The 22045-nt window shown below is 45.0% G+C and overlaps 1 protein-coding gene across 1 annotated transcript; it reads right to left on the bottom strand.

Annotated features, from left to right (window-relative positions):
- Positions 1–3870: 3870 nt before the first annotated feature.
- PGD (phosphogluconate dehydrogenase) lies at positions 3871–21291 on the bottom strand. The gene is made up of 13 exons (XM_075906775.2): positions 21142–21291; positions 18920–18995; positions 18294–18473; positions 17699–17764; positions 15881–15999; positions 14460–14533; positions 13819–13949; positions 12624–12813; positions 8526–8656; positions 7322–7455; positions 6851–6950; positions 4873–4995; positions 3871–4158 (listed from the first exon to the last, which is right to left on the bottom strand). The coding sequence occupies exons 1-13, from the start codon at positions 21147–21149 to the stop codon at positions 4039–4041; spliced, it is 1452 nt and encodes a 483-aa protein (XP_075762890.2). The 5' UTR covers positions 21150–21291; the 3' UTR covers positions 3871–4038.
- Between the last annotated feature and the right edge of the window lie 754 nt (positions 21292–22045).

Here is a 22045-nt window from a genome sequence, read left to right as displayed (position 1 = left end):
CAATACTAGCAGGAAGTACAGTATTAGGCTTGAAGATGCTTCATCATCATGACATCGATGGGCCATCAAACTGAAGTGGTGGGTTCCCTAAGAAAACCTGAAGCACAGAGAATTGATCCACAGAACCATTTAAGAACCACTGTCTTAGGTATTTCATGGGTCTTCAATCATTCAGTAGGATTACAGTGAGAGTTATGGTATCCCAAATAGCATGTACAACTCTTGGTACAGGTCTGTGCTCTTATCACTGGTGAATATGTCAGACACCAGTATTCAACAATGGATAATTAAATAGGAAGACAAAGGAGCACTTGACACTCCTTCCCCCAAAGTGGAGTGTTGTGAGCAAGACACAAAGTCATTCTTCCACTCCACTCTGCACTGATCAGGCCTCAGTTGGAGTATTGTGTTCAGTTCTGGGCACCACATTTCAAGAAAGATGTGGAAAAATTGGAAATGAACCAGAGAAAAGTAACAAAAATTTAAGGCCTAGAAAACATGAGCTATGAGGGAAGACTGAAAGAACTGGGCTTGTTTAGTTTAGAAAAGAGAAGCCTGAGGGTGCATCTACAGCTCCTTAAACTCAAAATAAGATACGCAATATGTGCAATTGAATTTCAAAATAGGCTATTTCGAAATTTGGTGCATCTACAGTGCTAAATTTTGAAATAATGCGCTATTTCGAGACATCCCTTAACCGTCGTGGAATGAGGGTTACCGGGTTGCCGAAACAGCGTGCCCGTTATTTCAAAAAATAACGGGCAGCTAGTTAAGACGCGGGGTAACTATTTTGGGATACCTCTGGTATCCCAAAATAGCCGTGCAGTGTAGACTTACCCTGAAAGGGGACATGATAGCAGTTTTCAAGTATCTAAAAGAGTGTTACAAGGAGGAAGAAAAATTGTTCTCCTTGGCCTCTGATGACAGGACAAGAAGCAATCAACTTAAATTGCATCAAGGGAGGATTAGGTTGGACATTAGGAAAAATTTCCTGTCAGGGTGTTTAAACACTGGAATAAATTGCTTAGGGAGACCGTGGAATCTCCATCACTGGAGAAATTTAATCCAGTGATAGACATCCATCAGGGATGATCTAGATCATGGTTCCCAAGCTTTTCAGTATCACGCCCACTTTTTGATTTTTGAGAAACCTTTACCTCCCCAACCCCCCCAAAAATAGCAGCAAAACTTGAGCAAGAAAAAAAAAACTGACCGGGGCCAAAAAAAACAGTCGCAACCCCTTTAATTCCCAGGACCACTGTAAGAAAAAAAAAAGGTGCCAGTACTCCAGCAGTAAAGCAAAGCAGGCTTTGACACTAATCCCTTTTAAGGTGGCCATTTTGAAGTCTGCCTAGGACACTCCATTCCCCCCCCCCCCTCCCAGCCAGCCCAAGCTGTGCATGTTCTGGTGGATGCCCGAGCCAGGAAAAACAGAAAATACCAGACATTTCACATGGTATTTTCTGAATTTTTTTTACTGGATGGACTGGGCTCTTTCTTCGGGGAGGGAGTAATAGGGAGGGGGCTGGGTCGCCTTGTGGCCCCCCCCCGGAATTTCGTCATGCCCCGCAGTTTGAGAACCTAGGATCTAGACAGTGCTTTGTTCTGCTGTGAGGGCAGGGGACTGGACTTGATGATCTCTCTAGGTCCCTTCCAGTTCTATGGTTCAACAGAGCTATAATGAGATTACAAACCATGAGGCAAATCTGGCTAACCTAGCTCACACTATAAACATACAACTGGAGCAGAGACTGTTTCTCCCTGTGTTCATACAATGCCCAGCAAAATGGGACTTCTAATCCAGCCTGGAGCTTCTAGCTGCTAACAAGTACTAAGACTAAATGGGTAAGAGTAGGTGAATTTCAGATAAAAACTGAAAAAAACCTCTGTCCACACGGAAAATAGTATTAGAAAATTGTTCCCTGGCAGAAGTAGGCTTGAGAGCAGCACTTCAGCGGCAATTAAAGGACACAAGGCTCCAGGTGTTTCTGACAAATGGGATTGTCATACCCATTCTGTTAACTTGTTTTGCAACTCATCTGACAAGATCTTGTTTTGTACAATTGAATTCCTAGAATTTAAAATGCAGGCTGCCATTGCCAAGAGGATGCTTTCACTTGACACTAATCTCTTACTACTCATAGTGACATGTAATTGATAGTTGCCTTTGGCTGTAAGCCATTGCATTCCTGAATAGAAATAACCAACAAGGCCAAAATATGCCTATAAGCAGGGCTTGACAAACGGCAGCGAAATCTACTTGCCAGCCCCGCACTGCGCATGCACAAGTCCTGCATTGCACGTGCGTGCGTCGCCGGTGAATGGGGCAACCCCCTGAAATCTACTCGCCATAGGCGAGTAGATTCACTGATTTGTTAAGCCCTGCCTATAAGAGCCCCACACAAAGCTTTCAACACAGCAGGGTTCAGAGTAAAGAATGGGTTGTGCTAACATGACCTGAGCACTACCACCAACCTGCAGGCTTAGTTCTGTTGAAGAATATGTAGCAGTGGGAAGTGAGGACCATAGAAAACAGAGAAGCAAGATTTGCACATTAATATTTTAAAAACCAAATTGTAAAATAAGCATTATCTTAACCTCCAGCATAGCAAGGGAGGATGATGTCTTAGTGACTTCAGTATCACCCTTGAAATATTTAGAATTCTTGCAACCATGGATTTGAATTCATCCTAGATCAGTTCATCCCTTTGTCTTTCCAAGGAAGATATAAAGAGTGCTGTCACGGAGCGTGGGGGAGTCACTGGGCCCAGCAGCCCCATCCACAGCCAGACGTGACTCTAAGCCGGCAAGTAGAACAGAAGGTTTATTGGTTCACAGGGACACAGTGAAGATCAGACGTCTTGTTACAAGAACCAGGAGCATTCAGTACAATCCATCTTGTAGAAATGGGGGGCCCAGAGCCCCAGCTTGAATCCCTTCTCCCTGAGCTAGTGGAAAAACTAACTCACACCCCCAGCAACTGCTTGCAGTCCTCCAGACTGCCACGCCTCCTCCTTTGTTCAGATTCCTGGGCAAAGTGTCACCTGACTGTACCCTCCATCTAGCTCAGGTGTCAGGCCAGTCTGGACCATTCCCTACCTGCCTTCCCTCAGTTCTTCCCCAAAGATCCCATCCCCCGCTAGGCATACGTGCATGCGCATGCATGCACACACAGTCACTGCAGAGCACCATAGGACAGTAGGAATCGCATATAGTTCAACAAAGCAAACAGTGAATGCAAAACCACAGTGAACAAAATCCCCACTACATCATAAGCTCAAGATGGTAAATTTAGAGAAAGGTGTAAGTGATTTAAAATAACACCTTTAGAACCAAGATCTTTCCTGCTCTGAATGGATATTAACAGTCTTACAGAACTTTAATTACTTCCCCTCCACCATTGTGCAGTGTTTGTTTGCACTGATGATTTGCTACCCTCCACTTGTGAGGTGGTTGCATTTCAGTCATTCTTTATCTCAGTGTTTCCCAACCAGGGTTCTGCAGAACCCTGGGGTTTCGCATACCATTGGTCAGGGGTTCCGCGAGAAATTGTGGAATAAATAAATAATTTTTTTTCTTACAATGTAAGCTGAGATATATATAACAGCTCTTTACAAATACATTTTCTTGACAATAATTTAGCAGTTATTGAATTGCGCTTCCCTCTGTCAACTTTTTCTGGCCACGCAAACGGTTTTCATAGGTAGGGGTTCCTTGGGATATGAAAAATTATATTAGGGGTTCCTCCATGGGAAAAAGGTTGGGAATCACTGCTTTATCTGTATGGTTAGTGAAGCTCTTAAAGCTTGCATATAAGAATACAAAATAAGAATAGGCTATTAAATGTGCTCCATGATCTAGAAAACACCCCACATTTATAAGTGAGTTTATTTTCCTTCTTTACAAGACATACACATACAAGTTATTATAAAAAGGCTCAGACATAAACTCTAGCCAATTGCAGTGTAAGTAAAGAGTTGCCAGCAAGAGGAATGTCTCGGATCTACAGTATCTCAGCTTCCAGATGAAATTATTCCACTAGGCATTGTAGGATGAAGAGGACACATTTCCTCCATGACCTGTCCAGTTAGTATGAATAAATTCCCCTGGTTTTGATAATAGTTCATAGGTATGAGCACCAAAGTAATCACGCTGTGCCTAGAAGATGAAACACATAGGAACAACACAGTCAAATACTAACATTACTGAGATATCTTACATACCACCTCATATGCAGTTATCGGAGACACATTTAAAATATATAGGATTTGGGGCAAATCTTATAAAGTAAACATGTCTAGAATGTATATGAGTTTGAATAAAGACTCTAATTATCTTACCCATTACAAAGATAGCTTCCCCAATTATCACCTCTAATATCATTAGCTCACAGACATTTACCTCCCCCCCCCACCCTCTTCTGTTCTGAAATTTGATTTGTCCTTTTCATAGGTGTTCATTTTTTTAAATTGTATCCTTTGGTATATATGGTTGTGACAATTTTCTTCCACTATTTGATCTGAGGAAGTGGGTCTGGCCCACGAAAGCTCATCACCTTATAAACCATCTTGTTAGTCTTAAAAGTGCTACATAGTCCTGTTTTTTGTTTTAGAATGTATATGTGATCTGTTATACAACAGCAAAACCTTCAGAAAAGCAGATTCAAACTAGAAAATAAAGCAGAACTGCACATGATATTGCTATCAAAGTGTAAAGTAATTTAAGACTGCAGGGTGCAAACCCAGGAGTAATGCACAGAAGACGTGGCAATACAAGAGAGGATTTTGGCAGGATGTCCTACTGATGTGCTTTTTGAGGGGTGGGGCTTAGCTTGGGCTGAAAATGTCAGCCTCGCAGGTCTCAGGTGCTTACCTGAATCAGGTTAGCTGGCAGAATTTCATGCCTGTATCCATCATAAAAAGAAAGTGCTGTAGTGAAACAGGGCATAGGAATGCCTATCTGGACTCCAGTGCTGATAACACGTCGCCAGGAGTCCTAGTAGTGAAAGAAGAGAAGGAAGGAAACAGATCACTGCTCATCCAGGGTATGCAGGACTATAGCAGAGGTTACTGATCTCTAGTCTAATGGCAGGCTCCTATTGGCAATAATCATCTGGAATCATGGGAAATTTTCTAGTCAGTATATATAAACAAAAGCAGTCCACAGTGCTGTCCAGCAAGACAGAATTAACAAACACAGTAAAAGCACAACCATATACTATGAACACAGTCAGATCCAAAACTCAGGCAGGAACTCTGTTCTTTTACATATGCAGGGAGAATAACTTTCCAAAGAGAAGAATAAAATAAGAACAACACATCGTTTCAGAAAAGTTATGTGGACAATCCTTGGTTCCATTCACTAAAGTCTCAGCTTTAGTGAATGGAACCAAGCCATGACAAAATTACTTTTTAGTTGGCCAGACAAACAATCTGTTTACAAGCTTCGGGGGGTAGCTGAGTTAGTCTGTATAGGATAAACTTAAAAAAACAAAGAGTCTGGTAGCACTTTATAGACTAACAAAACATGTAGATGGTATCATGAGCTTTCGTGGGCACAGCCCACTTCTTCAGATGACCGGTCATCTGAAGAAGTGGGCTGTGCCCACGAAAGCTCATGATACCATCTACATGTTTTGTTAGTCTATAAAGTGCTACCAGACTCTTTGTTTTTTTTAAATCTTAATGTGTTTACAGTTCTTACTGGACTCATCACCTGCCTAGAACAGAATACTTTTATTAGGACAGCCCTAGATCTAGTGAATTAAGAGCCTAGTACATTGTTGGTACTATGCTATTATATACACTAGCAACAGCAGAGTTTTTAGCTATGAAACTGTAATCCATCTGCACAGCAGACCCCTTCCAAAGCAAAAGGCATGATCAGAGGTGAGAATGAGCACCTTGGCAGACAAAAACAAAAAAGTTTCTAGGACTACAATTTTTCCAAGTTGCTGCACTCCTGAGGATTTCACATGAAAGTAGAGTGGCAAACTTAAGAGTTTGTGTTTGCTACTAATGGAGATCCCAGGATGAAGAAATGGTTGAATGGGTGTCAATAAGTTACATGTTAGAAACTGATGAGTCACAGTTTCTGAGGATGAATTAATGTGAATTAAGGGCAAAGCTACAAAGAACTGAATCTCTTTGCCTGTGTATTATTACTGCTTTGTGACACTCAGAGACGTTTGTTTCATTTGACACTATGGCAAATCTATGAAGAGTTGTAGTAAATAATCACCTCTAAGTCCTATTGTCTAGGAAGAGTCCAGTTCAGCTCTCAACACGTGTGGATGCCAAAATTATAGGGAAGTACACTTTACCCATTACGGTCAAATTTACGCTTCGTTATTTAGATATAATACCTCCATCTTTCTGATGAGATGAAAATGAAAGGTCTTGATTTCTTGTAGGCATTTTTACAATAGTTAACACTAGTGTCCAGGACAAATTCTAATTTGAATAATTACATTTTGCCTCAACTACGGTTATGATGATGCAGTTTCAACTAGTTATGATAATATGTTTCACTTCCTGTTCAATGTTGCACGCAATGGTAATGCTAAACCTGGCACGTCCCATGAAGGAGATGCTGCATTTCAGCGGTGGATGAGTGATTCATAGATGTACACATTGTATTTGCACACATGTGCACACACAATCCCAAAGCGCTTTAGGATTACCTAAAGCGTTTTTGGATTAAGGGTATTATATAGAAGATATTTTAAAGACTCTTTCTCTGCTCTCTCTTTTTTTTGGACCTAATCACACTACAGAAGGCGTGCTTGAGGGCACAAGAATATACTAGGTTTGTAAATTGTTGCCTTTATGCTCTCCTTGAAAACACACACCTGACAGTCCTCCACAGCCTTCTTAAAGAAGTTGTCCAGTAACAGGTTCTGGAGATCAGGGTTTCGGTCAAAAGCATCTTTGATCTTCCCCAGGAACGCACTAAACAGAACAGACACAAATCTGGAATTAGGCATTAGTGGTGGGAACTGTGAATAGCTAAACCCAAGGTACTAAGAGGCAGCCAGTAAGGCACAGTGTTTACAGAACTCTATCAAATTCCAAATACCAGCACCAAGGGACAAAGGACAAAGTGAATAAAATGAAAAGAAGAGCAGCACTGGCTGAGCACCAATAAACTTGACATCTGGTTGCAGTGAGATCCTGTGCTGATGTAGGTAGCAGCATCCCAGTATCATATTAGCAAATAAGATACAGGAGATCTTCCACAGAGATCTCTGAGTGGATCAGTCTGGCACCAGCTAAGCCAAACAGCTCGCTAATCAGTGTCCCCTGCCCAAATGCTCTCTTACCTTCTGATGATGCAGCCTCCCCTCCACATCAATGCAATGCCACCATAGTTAATTGTCCAGCCAAATTCTTTGGCTGCCTGTCTCAGCAGCATGAAGCCTTGAGCATAGGAGATAATCTTGGAGGCATAAAGAGCCTAGAGAGGGGCAAATCAGATTTAGGGAAGCGCTTCACAAACTCTGATGGAAACATTTTACAATCTGACCCACAAGCAGAGCACACACTTCCCACTAATGTTTGTCTCAGAAGCAACACTCCAGTTGGATGTAAGAAATTCACTTCCTGGATTCCAAGCACTCCTAACTACTACATCTGATGAAATAATCTCTCAATCTCACACTTCAAAAGAATGTAGTTGATCCAGGTCAATAAATATTTGACAAATCTCTCTCCTATGCAGTTCAGATAGCTAACCTCAAAATATCATCATTTTCGTGTGTGTGTGTTTTCCCCCTGAATGCACACACACATCTTTTTTACTCCTTTTATTCCCTGGACCTTTTGCCAGCCAGATTTTCCTGCAATAAATAAATATTTGGCACTTCTGTAGCACATTTCATCTGAGAAGATCACTGTGTTTTTTAAGTGTTAATATATGTAGCCTCTGCAGTGGGCAGAAAGTGAAATTCCATCTCCATTATACAGCTAGGGAAATGGAAACATAGAAAGATTATGTAAGGCACAAGATCACACAGAGTCAGTGACTAGACTGGGAAGAGCAACTGGTTCCCTGTCTTGTGCCTGTATCACCCTTCATCCCAACTGGGATCTTTCTCTGGTTCATGAACAAGTTCTCCATTAACCTTATGTTATTGCATCTCAGTTGGCACAGAGTGGAAGAAATGGGCAAGACATGGTAGGAGATGCTCAAGAACGGGATCCATAGCTGCAGAAAGGGAGAGCACAATAACAGAACCAGCACGTCCCATTTGTAGAACCCTGTGGATACAAAATTTATATCTGCATTCACATCTGTATCTGCAAAAATGAGCCGTGAATATCCACACTGACATCTGCAGATGCGGATACCTGCAGCTATAAAGCGGATATCCATCTGCATATCTGTGGATGCAGATACCCACAGATATAAAGCTAATATATAGATTTGCAGGGCTCTACCCATTTGGAGTCCCTATCTCTTGGCATCCAAATTCACTTTGTGCCTGCAATTCTAATGGATAGATCTGGCTAGGAGCCCTGACTCACCTTGCGAATATCTTCCAGAAATACCTTCTTGTCCTCACGGAATGGAGTAATTTTGGGCCCATCCAACCGTTTGCTGGCTTGAACCCTCTCATCCTTGAGGGAAGATAAGCACCGTGCAAAAACAGCCTCACCTTTACCCAGAGAAGGAAAGAGAAGACATTTTAGCAAGCACAAGCCAAACAATGAGGTCTTTCTAGCCTATCACACACATAGCCAAGGCATGGAACAGGTGTTTATAGAGATGGGATGACTGCAGCAGACCACACTGCCATGTAAGGAAGGCCAGGCTTAGGAATGACAGAGGAATCCCACTGTCTACACCAAAGGGAATTTCCTCTGTCTACAACAGGGGTGCGGAACTTTTTTTGGGTTGAGGCCGCTAACCCACAGAAAAATCAGTCACACAAGTGAGAAGCAAAAAAAGAAAAAAACAACAAACTCTCATGGATGTGGCCCCCAACTGAGAAGGAACAAGATGCTCCCACATTCCCCTCACACACCAGACCCTAGGGAGGTCCATGCTAGTAGATTTTGTGTGCACCAACCTCGCGGTAGGGTGGCGGCGGGGGGGGAGGGGGGCTGGAGCATCAGTGCAGGCTCCCCAATGCTGAGGGGAGGAGTCCTGAGCCTTAGGGGTCAGGTCCATGCAAGCCAGGGGCCACATCCGGTCCTCGGGCCTTAGGTTCCCCACCCCTGGTTTACAGGAAGAGGACTTGATATCAAACACCCACTGCCAGCTGATTTATATTGTGGGGCAAAGTCTCCACAATCTAATCTAGCCAGAAACTCATATTCAATGGAGGACTAGCAGAAATGCAGAGGGGGGAGGATGTTAAAATAGCAGAAAGTGAGGGGTGGAGGAGGAGAGAGATGGATCAAGTGGGAACAGCCCACACTCTTGAGCTCTGGCTTCCAGGGCACCATTTACTTCGGTTTTTGGATGAATTATCTGAACGTCAGGGAGGACGGATTGATCAGCCAGAAGCATAGTCATTTGACTAGAGCAGTTTGGAGGCAGCATTGCTTAGTCCGAATGAGAGTTCTTAAAACAACATCAGTAGGGCCCTACCAAATTCATAGCCATGCAAAATGCCTCAGAGACCTTGAAAATCTTGTGTCCTCCTGTGAAATATGGCCTTTTGTATGCTTTTACCCTATACTATATAGATGTCATGGGGGAAAGCAGCATTTCTCAAATTGGGGGTCCTGATCCACAAGGGAGTTGCAGCAGGATCACAAGGTTATTTTAGGAGGGTCATGGTATTGTCACCCTTATATCTGTACTGCCTTCAGAACTGAGCAGCTGGAGAAGTGTTTGTAATGTTGGCCGGGTGTCCAGTTCAGAAAACAGCACCCCCTCAGCAGCAATGCACGAGTCAGGGTGGCAAAACCATACCTATGTCGCACTTACTTCTGTACTGCTGCTTTCAGAGCTGGTGGCCAGAGTGGTGGTAGCTGATTAAGGGCCCAGCTCTGCAGACACAAGTAAGGGTGGGAATAGTGGCAATACCATACCATGCCATCCTTACTTCTGTGCAGCTGCTGACAGGCAGCTCTGCCTTCAGAGCTGAATTCCTGGCCAGCAGCTGCTGCTCTCCAGCTGTGCAGAAGTAAGGGTAGCAATACCTTACAATTCCAACACCATGAAATTTCAAATGTTAAGATCTGAAATAATGAAATTTACCATTTAAAAAATCCTATGATTGTAAAATTGACCAAACCGACTTTGAATGTATAGGTCCCCGAACATAAGGTATCTACTACATGATACAAATCCTGGACAGAAATAATCAATATTTCCTTATTTGTGAAAGGAACTTGAATCTTTTGGCCTCAGTTTCCTTCATCAGTAAAACAGAGATAATTTTATATACAGTATATTTTAGGGGAGACATGGGGTTAGAAGAGTAAAATAATACTTGCAAAGCGCTTTGAAAGTGAAAAGCTTTTACACAAATACCAAGTGTGATGCACATTAATTGGAGATGCTTTTCTAAGAAATCCTCAGCACACACAAAAAAGCTGCAGACAAACATTACAAATAAATCTGCTTCATAGGGGGAGAATTTTTTTTTATCTGGCACTCAGAAGTCCATGCAATAGCTGTACAACATCACTAAGCAAAGTAGGGAGCTGCATTCCTCAGAGTGCTGTAGAAGCAAACAGTATCATCAACCTTTGCCTAGAAGCCAAAACCCTGAATTCTTGTCCTGGCAGAGAAGTAAAGGCAGAACTAACTCACAGATATGTTTCTTTAAAGTGTATTCATTTGTAATTTAAGCCTGTACAGATATTCAGGGAAAGAACTGGGAATTTAAATAATTTCCTTTACTTTTCAGCGTTTGAAGTCACCTTTCAGGGAACTGACATAACTATGAAAGCACATAAGTCTTTCCTTCTTCCTTCACAATGAATTTCCAGTTACAGAAAAGCCTTTCTTTCATACTCCTGTGAATGAGTCATAGATTTGCACAGAACTTCCCCATGGTAGGCTATCATACTTTATCATAATCAGAACTAGCCACTCCTTTTCATTCTTGCCCAACCCGTTTCCTTCTGCTTTGCAGTGGAGACAGCATGACTGCTATTGCAAAAAGAAAATTGCAAGTCACCCTGATGCAAGGAGATAGATGTAGCAACTGCACTAAGAATGTCCAATATTTGCACAAGGGCTGTTTGAAGCATTAATTCCACAAGCCACTCCTGCATGACAGAATTATATTTGGAAAATGTTTCTATCCTTGATTCTTGCAAAAGCAGGAGCCCAAGCAAAGGAACTTTACTAAACCAATGGCATACAAAACATTTTAAATGTAAACAAAAAATTTGGAGATACGAAAGGTCTGGTACAATCTATAAATTATTCAGAAAATAGCAGCCTCAGCACCTTACTTTCTAAAAGTCTTTTTTGTTGCAGTACAACCAAGCTTCTCCAATAAATTGGATTCAGCTGGCCACAGAGGAAGTGATCAATATGATTGATCTTCTAACACAAGAGGGCTTAGTAAAACCAAAAGGAGGGAAATGAGATGGAGGGGGAAAGAGCAAGAAAAACATAGCAAACTCTGACAACAGATGGAACTTCCCATAGTTAAAGTCCATACTAGGGCTTGTTGCATGAATTTAAACACATCTGTAACAGTTTGGATGTCCATCCCTAATGCTCCTGTAATTTTACAGCTGTGCTCAGAAACACTATGCTAGAGACAACCATCAGTGGTAGATAGGTTATTATGTGGCTAGCTATTTTCAGGCACACTTTAGGCCTGACTAAAAGGCTACTGAAGTCACTGCAAAGATTCTCACTCTATTCAATGGGCTTTGGGTCAGACCCTTGGCTAATCAAAGCAGTTAAAAAAAATTCTGTTCAAATGGCATAGAATAACCATGTGAACTGCCATCAACTTGGAACACAGATGGCAACTATGCTTCTTGCACATACATGCTTCAAATCCATTTTCAAAGACAGCTGGGGTTAGTGCTCTTCAAGCCATAATGTGGTCCCTATCTAGTCAAATCGACCCTGTGTCACTCAAGCTCTGCTAAAACTGTCACTTGGAAATAAGGGGGGAGGGAACGTTACATGGATGGTGGAAAAATAAGTCCTACATCTTCTGGAAGATGCAAGTTTTTATAAAGCTCTAGCATAATAGGAGTTTCTTATTCCACACATTTTCACAGCTGTGATATGATTCAGTATGAGAATGTGGAGGCGGGAGGATAGCTGACTGAACAGAGCAGAACCAAACTAGAGTGGTAGATATTAAAAACGCTCTCCCACATCTTGATCTGTCATGGAGTCACCACCAGTGAAGGACGTAGCAAATACCATGGTGAGGGGCAAAGAGATGTTGACAGTTAAAGGGGGACAGAAATCATTAGTGAGAACTCCCTCAGAAGATAAGCAAAAAGCAGGGAGAAGTTTGCCCTCTTGTTAAAGGACGGAGGACCTTAACCGTTAGACCAAAGACTGCAGGGACAGAAGCACCTTCACCACAGGCTTATCCCCTCTATTGCTAAGTGGTCCATGTGGTCCACATACTGTTAGACCAGCAGCACAAGAGACAATACCACCAGCCAGCCAGACAAGTCAGTTACCAATGAGTGTGACAGGAACTCCGTATTCCAGGGCCGAGATGGCTGTCCACTTCCCAGTGCCTTTTTGACCTGCACTGTCCCTGATCTTTGGGAGCAGGTGTTTGCCATCGGAGTCCCTGAACTTGAAGATGTTGGCGGTGATTTCAATCAGGAAAGAATCCAGCTCTGTCTTATTCCATTCTCCAAAAACCTTGATGGAGAAACCAATAATGAGATTGCAAGAGGGACACCCAATTACTGGCACGCTTCAAACACAAGGATGATCTTAGCCCATTTTCTGGCAGCTACTCAACAGCTCAGAAGAGGAACTCACGTGTCCCCATTACTCTCGGTGCATGGAGCTGCAAAGCAGCCACCTCCAAACGGAAGCACACAAGCATACTCTGGCCTGATGCTACAATCTTGCGCCTTACAGGGAGTGGAAACACCTCATTCCCTGACACCGAACTCTTGACTATTTATGGCTCATCCCAAGATGGATCAGGTCTCTAAGAATTATCTACCCACATTATTGAACTCCATCCTCTTAATGGTTCTCTGTGAACTGCAATATTGACTCATGTGGAGGCAGGTCATTAACTTCTTCAGCCCAAGTCAAGGAATGAGGAAAAATAAGTAGAAACGCTTCAAAACCCACCAAGACAGAGTCTTTCCCAGGGCAGGAGGCACATGGGAAAATGAAAGATCAGACTCAATGGTCTAAAAGTGTTCAAGGTCTAGGACGGATCCATAGACATTGCCCCATTGGCTGGCCCTGTCAGAAGATCTGCTAAAGGATTCTATTGTAGTCATTAGCTATGCTCCATCCTAATGGCCTTCATAGAATCATAGAACAATAGAACTGAAAGGGACCTCAAGAAGTCATCAAGTCCAGTCCCTGCCCTCCCAGCAGGACCAAGCACCACCTAGATCATCCCTGACAGGTGTCTGTCTAACCTGCTCTTAAATATCTCCAGTGATGGAGATTCCATAAACTCCCTAGGCAATTTATTCCAGTGTTTAACCACCCTGACAGGCAGGAAGCTTTTCCTGATGTCCAACCTAAACCTTCCTTGCTACAGTTTAAGCCCACTGCTTCTTGTCCTATCCTCAGAGGCCAAGGAGAACAATTTTTCTCCTTCCTCCTTATGTCACCCACTAGGGCTCAGGGCAGAACTGAAACAGAGGGGGTGGAGGGAAAGAGATTGAAACTCACTGTTGCCATCTCATCGTGTTCCATGCCCAGTACATCCTTCATCAGGTGGTAGGCCTCACAGATCAGCTGCATGTCTCCATATTCAATCCCATTGTGTACCATCTTCACAAAGTGGCCTGCACCTTCTTCTCCTACCTGCCAAAGACACATCACAGGGGGCCTTCAGACACACTGCTGCCTCCACTACCTGCTCACAGCTCCCCCTTGCTTAGCACGACTCTGTGAGTTTAGTACTAGAGGAAGGGCATCCTGGATACACCACACCTCTATGTGCCAATATAGCATGGCAGCTTCCCTCATGACTTCAGCAACACGGCTCACCTGGGATGAGAAGGGAGTTCATTGTCTACAACTCATCCCTTCTATAGTCTCTGATGAGACTGTCAAAAAGGGAAAGATCTGTGACGGTGGCTTCAGTGTTGTGGACGTGGGTCCATGGGGGCAGAGAGCATGTGCAGGGCAAAGTACCACAGAACAGCAAACCTGTACTGGGTGCAGTGGACTGAAGCAAAAACCAGCCCTGCTATGCTAAAGGTTATCTTTGCCACTTTTCTGACATACACAGACGCAGATTCCAGAGGCCTAAACACCCAAGCAACGGATCTAATCATATTTCAAGGTCTATCAGTGTCAATCGGTACTTGCCCAGTCACAACAGGGTTCCCCTGTGTTCACTTTAGCAGCGATGCTTTGAAATATCTCCTTGATGTGAGGCCTATGGAGAGGAATGGTATAACTCAGAAGCCAGACAGAAACATTGCAAGAGAAACATGTATCCATGTCATACTGCCACTAACTCACCCCCAGGCTGGATGGGGAGAGGGAACTTAGCTACCAGATACCCCCCTTAAAACTAAGATAAATGGAAAATGCCTCAAGATTTAGCTACCCCATGCAGGAAATAGCAAACAGCCCAAGCAGAGCATTTACATATTTTCTTGTAGAGGAGGTCATCAATGCACTTCAAAGATGGCACCTGTTATTCCCTCCATTTTGCTGATGGGGAAGGTGAGAGACACAAATTAAATGTCATGCCCAAGACCATACAATGAGTCAGTGGCAGAGCCTGAATAGAAGCCAAATTCTCTGGCTTGCAACCCTACACATTAACCACAATGTGCGTCTTAGCTGATTTGGAAGGAGACAGGGAGGAAGCTTAATGAACGTTAACTGGGAAGTTGTGCCAAGTAGATAAGATGGTATGAAAAAACACGGAATCAGAAGTGGGTGAAAGGAGTCACCTGAAAGGAGTATAAACAGAGGATAGTGTGCAGGAAGAGAAGAGGGCTACATTCTAGGTGGGGGTGGAAGATATGAACAGCATTTATCCAGGGATATAAGATGAAATGAAAAGCAGAGATTACTCTTGCTGTTGCCAGCTTGGCACTATCAAGTTGGAACGGGATCATCTGAGACGAAAAACTGGTGCAAAGTGACAGGACTTTTCAGTTTCTCAAGCTGTCTTTTCCTTGAGCCAAATATAGGCCCAGAAAACAAAATCTCTCTCCTGACACACAAGAAAAATCACCAGGGACTGATCCCTGAACAGCCACTGCTATGATGTGGGAGAAGGAGCTGGATTCAGAGCCATGTTTGAATGTAAGAATTTGTGCATTCTATAACAGTTCGGAGACACTGAAGAGCAAATTAAGCCTCTTTTGAGCTCTGAATTCCTGCAGCAGCTCCTTTTGCTGCCCATATTATAACTAGCAATTTCACACCTGACACGGAGTCCCAAAAGAGTCAAATAAAGGTCTCTGTTATCTCAAGTCAGGATGCCCATTCTCCTCTTCCCCTGACTCTGCCCTATACAGCTGGTGCCTCCACCTGCACACCATTGAGAAGAAAATTGAGTAAGCATTGATTGCCATGAACAGCCAGGGCTGCTTATGACCTCTGCTGGGCTTACAAGTCCTGAGCTCCCAGGAAACATCATTTGTCTCTGGATATGTACACACCCTCCCACGTGAGTACTCTCTGCTCCCAACATCCAGCGGGGACTTTGTTACTACATGACCGGACCGCAAGAGGAGCAAGTGGGAGGGAGACAGCTGACACTTACCAAGCTTCTTTGTCTCCTCCTGGCATGAGTGAGGGTCCATTCCTGGCTCCTTCCTCTCCCCCACTAACACCGCTGCCTACGAATAAGATGCCTTTTTCCCGGAGTTCTTTACAGCGCCTCTGAATGGGAGAAAGAGAAATGTTTTTCAACAAAAGCTTTTCTGAAACAAGAGGGTGAATCCTGCGTTTTACTCCAAGTGCACATGGGATCAGGATAAAGATGGCACTGTTTGGGCCTCAAAGTCATGTTTTCAGTTCTGCTTTGGTCGTGGTGGTATGTGGCATCAAAGAGGAACTTACACACAGGCTGCATTTTGAACATCAGGAAACTTCCTCTTGCTCCTGCACTGACACGGGTCCTTGCAGAGAGAAGATAAGGACTTGGCCCTCCATGAGTCAAAATGTCAGGTTGACAAATGAGAACCTGGGGCTTGTAAAGGCTAACAGCCTTAGATGCCAGGTGACACATGCTGTGTGCAAAACAAGCCAGAGTCCATTAAACAGAGAGAAAGAGAACACTTCATCATGAACACTGATGCTCTCTCCACAGGACAGAGGCATGGCCTAGTGGTCTGAGCTCAGGGCCAGGAATCAAACTCATGAATGTTAAATTCTAACACTAGTTTCTTCTGTGCCTTTGGGCAAGTCACCAAGCTTTCTGCCTGGTTTCTTTATCAGGGATGAGAATAGTAACTTACCTCCTGGGGCAAAGAGGCAGCATTGTGAGGATTAATCCATGTCTGTGAGGTGCAATGAGATGCCCAGGTGAAATAAGCTACAGCCAAGGCATTAGCATTAGCTTGTTTAACGGGCCTCTGTTGTTCCACGAACAAGGTAACAAGAACAACTGACTCCAGGCATGTCAGGTACCAGCACTGACACCTCTTGGCACCCAGCAGTCTTATTCAAGAGAGTTATTCTTGCACCATTCCCATGTTCATGGGATACAGAGGTAATGGAATTACACCAATATGGCCCATCAGCATATAGTCTATGACCTCATGTTCCTGTCAGGCAATGGCTCTGCTATAAGCCTCCTGGCTTCTTCAACTCTTTTTGACAAGGTTTGAGACCCTAGAGCACCAGAGATGAGAACAGATGCATTTTTAAAGGGGCTTTGCTCTAATGAGGCCAGTGTTTTTATTGCTATGTTTCTGGACAGAAACATACACCTTTCACAGGTCCGCTCCTTCAGTAAGGAACTAGCAACCCTAATACAGCTCTTTACGGGTAAGAGGGTTCCCACTGCAGAGAGGATTTGGTTTCATTCTCCCCAAACAGGAAAGTAAAAGACATCCATGTATATAGCAGTGGGTCACCCACTTCTGGGAGGAAAGAACCACTGGCAAGTATGGGCATCTGGTCTCTAAGGCAAAACAAAGCTGTACCTACCCAAAGCTGAGCTGTGCTGACCCCTCCCCTTCCTGCATCCAGCTGCCACATGGGGTTGCTATGGAATGCTTAGTGTGGCTCAGGCAGGTTCCAGGGTGGCTGGGAAGGCAGTAGCAGGAACCCCCTCAGCAGTGCATATGACAGTGGGAAGGCTTGACCCAGGGCTGCCTCCCTCCCGCTGCTATAGGGGCTGAGGAGGCTTGGGCCATGGCTGCCTCCCTCCTGCTGCTACCAAGGCTGGGGAGGCTTGGGTGCATGTGCTCTTCCCCTTATTGTGCTGCTCCTCCCCATGGTATGGGCAGGGCCTCAGTGGAGAGGCGGTGCTGTAGGTGGGGCTGCAGGCCTGCCTGCCCTAGCCTCAGCTGGCAGGGTATTTTCATCCCTTTCACATAAGGGAACAGCATCTAGAAGGCAGTATCAAGCTTACTGTGGTGTCTCTGTATTCAGAATTCCCACCATCGATTATGATGTCTCCAGCTTCCAGCAATGGCACCTACAACCAGAAAAGAAAAAAATGAAATGAATCAGCATTATATTTGATCCATATAGGAAAAACTCAGAACAGGCCTGCAGTTGGGATCCCTCAAATGTCAGAATGAACTCATCAGAACCTGTTCCACATGGTACTGCCCCAATCACAAGGAACCTGCCTTTTAGAAGCCAGTTTTATTAAGGACTCATCATAAGACTGAGCTCCTCAACAATAGAATCCAAAGTCTAAAGCAAGGGGGGGTTAAATGTGTGTCTTCTCTATCTATAGAGCAGAGACACCACCATATCTACTTGGCAGTACTTAGTGTCTGTAAAATCTTTTGAGATGTCTCTGTAACAACCAACCAAACCTGTATTTTAAAGCATTCTACTGACTGATTTAATCCCCACAGGTTTTCATATGCAAATGCCTTTAAGCAATGCCAAACTAGCAGCATGTGACTGTCTCTGCAATAATGGGACTGAGGAGCTGCCCTGGGGGAAGCAAAGAATATGGGGCCAATAGCAGCTCGGAAGGAAACTATCCTCACCAAACTTTTGATGAAGTCATCCACTGCACTTCCAGCCTTCACCAGCAAGATGATCCGACGAGGCTTTTTCAGCTTGGAGACCATCTCCTGCAGGCTATGAGCCCCAATCACTTTGGTTCCTTTGGCCTCATTGGCCAGAAAGGCATCCACTTTGGACACCGTCCTGTTAAATGCACAGACCTGGGAAAGCAAAAAAACCCTGCCTATGACACCTCCCAACATAATGTTGTCTGTATCAAGCAATATGGTCAATTAGCCCCACCGCTATGCACTACTCTTCTGCATCTATCCTCCAAAAATCCATGTCAGTGACACCCCTGCAGCTTAGCTGTACATCTTTGCATTGGGTTCCATTACCAACGGGATGTTCCAAGCGCAATTACAACTCCTGAAGGATGGATTATGCCTAACCAATTCATGTGTGATCTCAATTCCTGGCTGGACATAGATGAGCGCAGCCATGCCCTAGGATGAGCAGCAACAAAGGCTGTGATAAAAAGGAAAATCTGAACTCGTGCCACTGTTCCTTTCGCTATTCACTGCCTCCCACACAAATTAAAATGCCCAGCTGCTGTTCGTACACACTAGGGATTCAGCCCTTGGGATTGACAGGTTCCTTCACTCACCACAAAGCCGTGGTCATTCATGTTTAAAATCAGGTTCTGACCCATTACGGCCAATCCGATCAAAGCAATGTCAGCTCTGGAAAAGAGAAGCATACATCAGTGTCAGGAAGATTCCAGCTGCCATTAATAATGATCTTCTCAGGCTATTTTGGTCTCCTGCACTGTTCTGTGAACATGATGCTGGTGAGAGTACATATACTCTCCCTGTTCTTATATACTCTCCAGAACACCCTATATACAGCATGAGCCCACATGAATGATAATTCTGGTAGAGAGGTGAACACAGAGCTCCCCACAGGGCATACCAAATGAGCTTGTGTTGCCAGGATCCCTATCCCAGCTACCAAGGCAAACAGGTCCTGGGAGGAAGAGAGGGGGAAAATACCTCCCCTCATGCAAAGCAATTAGAAGCAGGGGGAGCGGAAAAGCAAGAAGGGAAACTGTGTCAGATGGAGTAAGTCCTAACCAATGACACTATTAAATAGAACATGCAGACATCACTTTGCATTTCTGTATTTTGCTACATTGCCATCAGAGGCCAAAAAGACTCTTCAAGGTTGCCATCACTGCCTCAGCAAGGTGAGGGTGGGAAATGAAGTAGTGCTGGAGATAGATTTAGAGAGAGCTAATATGGAGCACAAGGTGCTTATACAAGAAGAAACACAGCCCCGTCCCTGTTTCTGGAGTCCCTGTTTCTGGATGACCGGGCAATTGATACCACATATGTCAGTTTCACAAGATCAGGGTTTCACACTCAGTAGCACCTGGATTTTGCCTCAGGCCTCTGAAAAAGGACATCAGTCCACTTCAGCTGGTAGAAATCCAGTTCACTGCACCACTTGTTTATCATGGTCTCTTTCCCCAACATCCTGTGCTTTACTGCACTGGTCACTGAAGAAAGAAGTTGGGAGGAACTGCCAAAGCCACCAACTTCCCCAAAATGTGCGGATTAGAGAGGAGCTATTTTATATAGAGACTTCTGTGCACAACTTATCTTCATATACATGTCATCTTGCCCTGTCCCCTCTTCACACTGCCAGAAATCTTCTCTCTTCCATCACCTTGATGGTTCACCTGATTATCCAGTTGTATTGAATCATCTTGCCCAACCCCCCAGCCTTTGAGGCAGCTTATGAATACTGTTGTACTGTATATTCTATCTATGGAAAGACTGGCAGGGGAAGAGATTTGTCACCAAGCTCAGGACCCTAAAACACCCAACTTTTCAGACAAGAGACTAGCACTTCCCCAGCACAGACTCACAATCTGCCTTTTCTCTTTCTGTTCATGTTCTTGAGTTTCTTTGCCCTGTACAGGCCCATCTATAACCTAATGACTTCCAGTAGGTGCTACCAATATATGTTTGCATGTTTCTAGTTGAGTAATGTTTCTTAAATAAAGTCAGCAAGACAAAAAAAAGTGAAATAATTGGAAAATTTCAGCCAGAGGCAACAAAATATCCACGTATTTTCTATCTGGCCACTTTCACTTCAACAGCTCCCTTGTATATGTGGCTGGACGACATGAACTGAATTACTAATATCTCCTCCCTATTGTGTTAGTATGGAGTTTGAGCACCATTAAAGCAGTTGCTTAAGGCGAATTTTTTCACTGCCACCTTTCTCAGTCCTACCCTCAAGTGCCCCATGTCAGTGATTCTGGGCATCACTGTGAATGGGCCATGGGAAGTCTGAGCGAGGTGGTTCTAGTTTCTTGGGGGCGCGAGGCAGAAGGGGACTCGTCCTCTCAGCGTCAAGAAGAAAAACAGCAAACTCCGACTCTGAGGTCAGACGGGACCATGGGATCCCCTAGCCCAGGGGTTCCCCCGCCCAGGTTTTCCAAAGGGGGCCGCACCCCCAATCGGAATGTCTTAGGGATCCGCAGATGAAAAAGCTGAAGTCACTGATCTGCTCCAACCTTCTGCACCCGAATCCCCCTCACCCCCACCCTCTCCCCTCCACCCTCTCCCCGCCGACCCTCCAATTCCCTCCACCCCACCCCGCCGACCCCCCCAACACCCCCACTTCCCAGCCAGAACAGCAGCCGTGCAGGAGGCTCTTCCGCCCCGCCCGCCTGGCCATTCGGGGGACCGGGACGCCGCCGCCGCGAGCACCGGCCCAGCGCACGGTCGGTCAGGGCCACAGCGCCGGGCCAGCTGCTCGCTCGGGGGAGGCTCCGCTCCCCGCCGCCGGGCGATTCCCCTAGCGGCGCGCGGGACTCACTGTGCCATGGCGGCGGGTCCCTTCGCTGGGCCGGTGGGTGACTGGGAAGGTGACGAGGCGGCCGGTCCAGCTGTACTAGCCCAGCCACGCTCCTATTGGCCCAGGCCCGCTCACATCGCTCGTGGGGGCGGGACGTGGTGATTCTCCCACGGCTAGCTCCGCCCCCTACGTATGGGTTGACGAGCGGAGCGCCGAGCTCATCGTCCTTTAAAGACTCTCATGTTGAGGGCCTTAAGGCTGCAGGGAGCCCAGGAAGCGGCCTGCTGCTAGGGCAGGTCTGGCCCACGCTAAAGGCAGCACCAACCCCCCACAGTGTGTCTCTACGGCAGCTTTAGGAGCATCCACTGCTAAATCCATCATGGTGGGGGACTTGAGGGTGTGTAATGTTTTAAGGACTTCAGGCAAGGCAATACTTGTGGAAGATTTTAAACAGCCAACTACATATTGGAACAAGGCCTTGAAAGCGGGGCATAGACTATCCCATAAGTTCTTGGATTGCATTGAAGACAACTTTTTCTTTCAGAAGGTTGAAAAAGCTACTAAGGGGACAACTGTTTGAGATTTGATTTTAACAAATAGGGAGGAACTGGTTCAGAATTTGTAAGGTGATCATGAACTCATAGCATTCATGCTTTTAAAGAACTAGCCAATTAGTCCATCATAAGATGGGAGTTTCAGTCTCTCCTCCCCATCAGTCTTCTCTCCTGAACCCCCAATCTCTCCCTCTCACCTCTCGTGGGGGACTGTGGAGCCCAAACGGAGCAAGCAGCCATTTAGGCTCCCCTGCAGCAGCCCAGCTGAGCAACGCAGAAGTCAGCAGAGAGCAATGGCAGGAGGTGAAGGGGGTGTGGCTATGACAAACACAGCCAGGCCTCACCCCCTGGCCTTGTATGTCACCGTCCTG

Source organism: Pelodiscus sinensis, chromosome 24, assembly GCF_052426305.1.
Source record: "Pelodiscus sinensis isolate ZL-2025 chromosome 24, ASM5242630v1, whole genome shotgun sequence".
Classification (NCBI taxonomy): Eukaryota; Metazoa; Chordata; order Testudines; family Trionychidae; genus Pelodiscus; species Pelodiscus sinensis.
This window is presented reverse-complemented; position numbering and strand designations above follow the sequence as displayed.

Bases quoted from the DNA above. Each gene is read 5' to 3' on its own strand.
- PGD (XM_075906775.2), bottom strand. The intron at 17,765-18,293 runs GTGAGGATAGTT...TTCTGGTTGTAG, and splicing joins ATGACTTCATCAAAAGTTTG to GTGCCATTGCTGGAAGCTGG. The intron at 16,000-17,698 runs GTAAGCTTGATA...TCTCCCATTCAG, and splicing joins CTGAATACAGAGACACCACA to AGGCGCTGTAAAGAACTCCG.